Source organism: Merops nubicus, unplaced genomic scaffold (assembly GCF_000691845.1).
Source record: "Merops nubicus isolate BGI_N331 unplaced genomic scaffold, ASM69184v1 scaffold43912, whole genome shotgun sequence".
NCBI lineage: Eukaryota > Metazoa > Chordata > Aves > Coraciiformes > Meropidae > Merops > Merops nubicus.
In genome coordinates this window covers 2,976-4,552 of record NW_008593657.1, presented here as the reverse complement: position 1 = coordinate 4,552, position 1,577 = coordinate 2,976, and the positions used below count along the sequence as shown (strand labels likewise).

At 62.9% G+C, this 1,577-nt stretch overlaps 1 protein-coding gene across 1 annotated transcript; it reads left to right on the top strand.

Annotated features, from left to right (window-relative positions):
- Positions 1-14: 14 nt before the first annotated feature.
- LOC103768363 (PDZ and LIM domain protein 7) lies at positions 15-1,383 on the top strand (the record flags this gene model as incomplete). Its single annotated transcript, XM_008935504.1, has 4 exons — positions 15-194; positions 346-466; positions 928-1,043; positions 1,286-1,383. Coding segments are annotated over 4 exons (504 nt in total), but the record flags the coding sequence as incomplete, so codon positions are not given.
- Between the last annotated feature and the right edge of the window lie 194 nt (positions 1,384-1,577).

Here is a 1,577-nt window from a genome sequence, read left to right as displayed (position 1 = left end):
CGTCCCGCTGCAGGGGACGGTACCTGGTGGCGCTGGGACATTACTACCACCCCGAGGAGTTTACCTGCTGCCAGTGCAGGAAGGTGCTGGATGAGGGAGGCTTCTTTGAGGAGAAAGGCTCCATCTTCTGCCCCAAGTGCTACGACACACGCTATGCGCCCAGCTGTGCCAAGTGCAAGAAGAAGATCACTGGGGTGAGTGTCCCTCAGCCTGCCCCTGCTCACCTGTGGGTGCCTGGCTCTACCTCTCCCCAGCCCACGGGATCCTGTGTCCCGTTCTGCACTGGGTGGGGCTCCCCCGTGGCACAGGGTGGTCTGCCCCCAGCTGACAGCAGTTCCTCTCCAGGAGGTCATGCACGCACTGAAGATGACCTGGCACGTGCAGTGCTTCATGTGCGCCGCCTGCAAAACTCCCATCCGCAACCGTGCCTTCTACATGGAGGAGGGACAGCCCTACTGTGAGAGAGGTAGGCCCGGGGCCCCCACGTGTTACCCTGCGTGGCCCTAAGGCACCGTCGGAGCTCCGCAGCTGCCCACGGGGTGGGGGGTGAGCTGCCCTACGCTGCGGGGCTCTCCATGGGCCCTGGGGAGCAGAGGGACACCCCTCGTACAGCACTGAGCCCTCCATCCCTGTTCTCTCGGCTGCTACCCGGCAGTGCCATTGCTCGGGTGTTGTCATGGCAATGACAGAGGATGTACATACAGGCAACTGCTGCATCCTGGGAGGTGAGGTTTGCCTCCTCCCTGCGGTAACCCGGCGTGGCACAGGCGTCTTGCCCTGATGTCTCAGGCATCGTCCCCCCAGAGCTGGCAGCGAGTTGTCCCCAGGCTGTGCCTGTGGGACCCCAGCGGTGCCGTAGCCCTGCTCCCCTGGGAAGAGGGGCTGCAGAGCAGGGAATGCTGACCTGGGCTCTGCCTCTCCTCACAGACTACGAGAAGATGTTTGGCACCAAGTGCCGTGGCTGTGACTTCAAGATCGACGCTGGGGACCGGTTCCTGGAGGCACTGGGGTTCAGCTGGCACGACACTTGCTTCGTCTGTGCGGTGAGCCCTGTGCCTCCCTCCCCAGCTGCTGGTGGGGGCCATGGCTGTCCTTGGCAGTTGTGGGGTACACTAGTAGGGTGAGGTCCCTGCTGCCATAAAGTTTTCCCCATTTGGCTCTCTGCTTGTGGTTCTGGACCCTGCTCTGAGCCTACTGCTCCCTGGCATCTGGTCCGGGGACTGGGGGGGTACCTAGGGGCTGGCTCAGGCCCCTTGACCTTGACTGTCTGTGTTTTCCTCCCTAGATCTGCCAGACCAACCTGGAAGGGAAGACATTCTACTCCAAGAAGGACAAGCCGCTCTGCAAGAGCCATGCTTTCTCCCACGTGTGAGGGGCGGGAGTTCAGCTGTGCCCACACATGACCTGCATGCTCCTCTCCTCCCCAACCCTGCTGCCCCCCAGGAGCCAGGCTGGGCCCTCACCCCTTCCCCTTGCTCCTGCCTCTTTCCTGGCAGCTCCTGGCCCAGCTCAAGCCAGAGGCAGTGCTGGGCCCAGAGCCCTTTATAGCTGAGTGGCTGCTTCTGTGCCCCGCGACT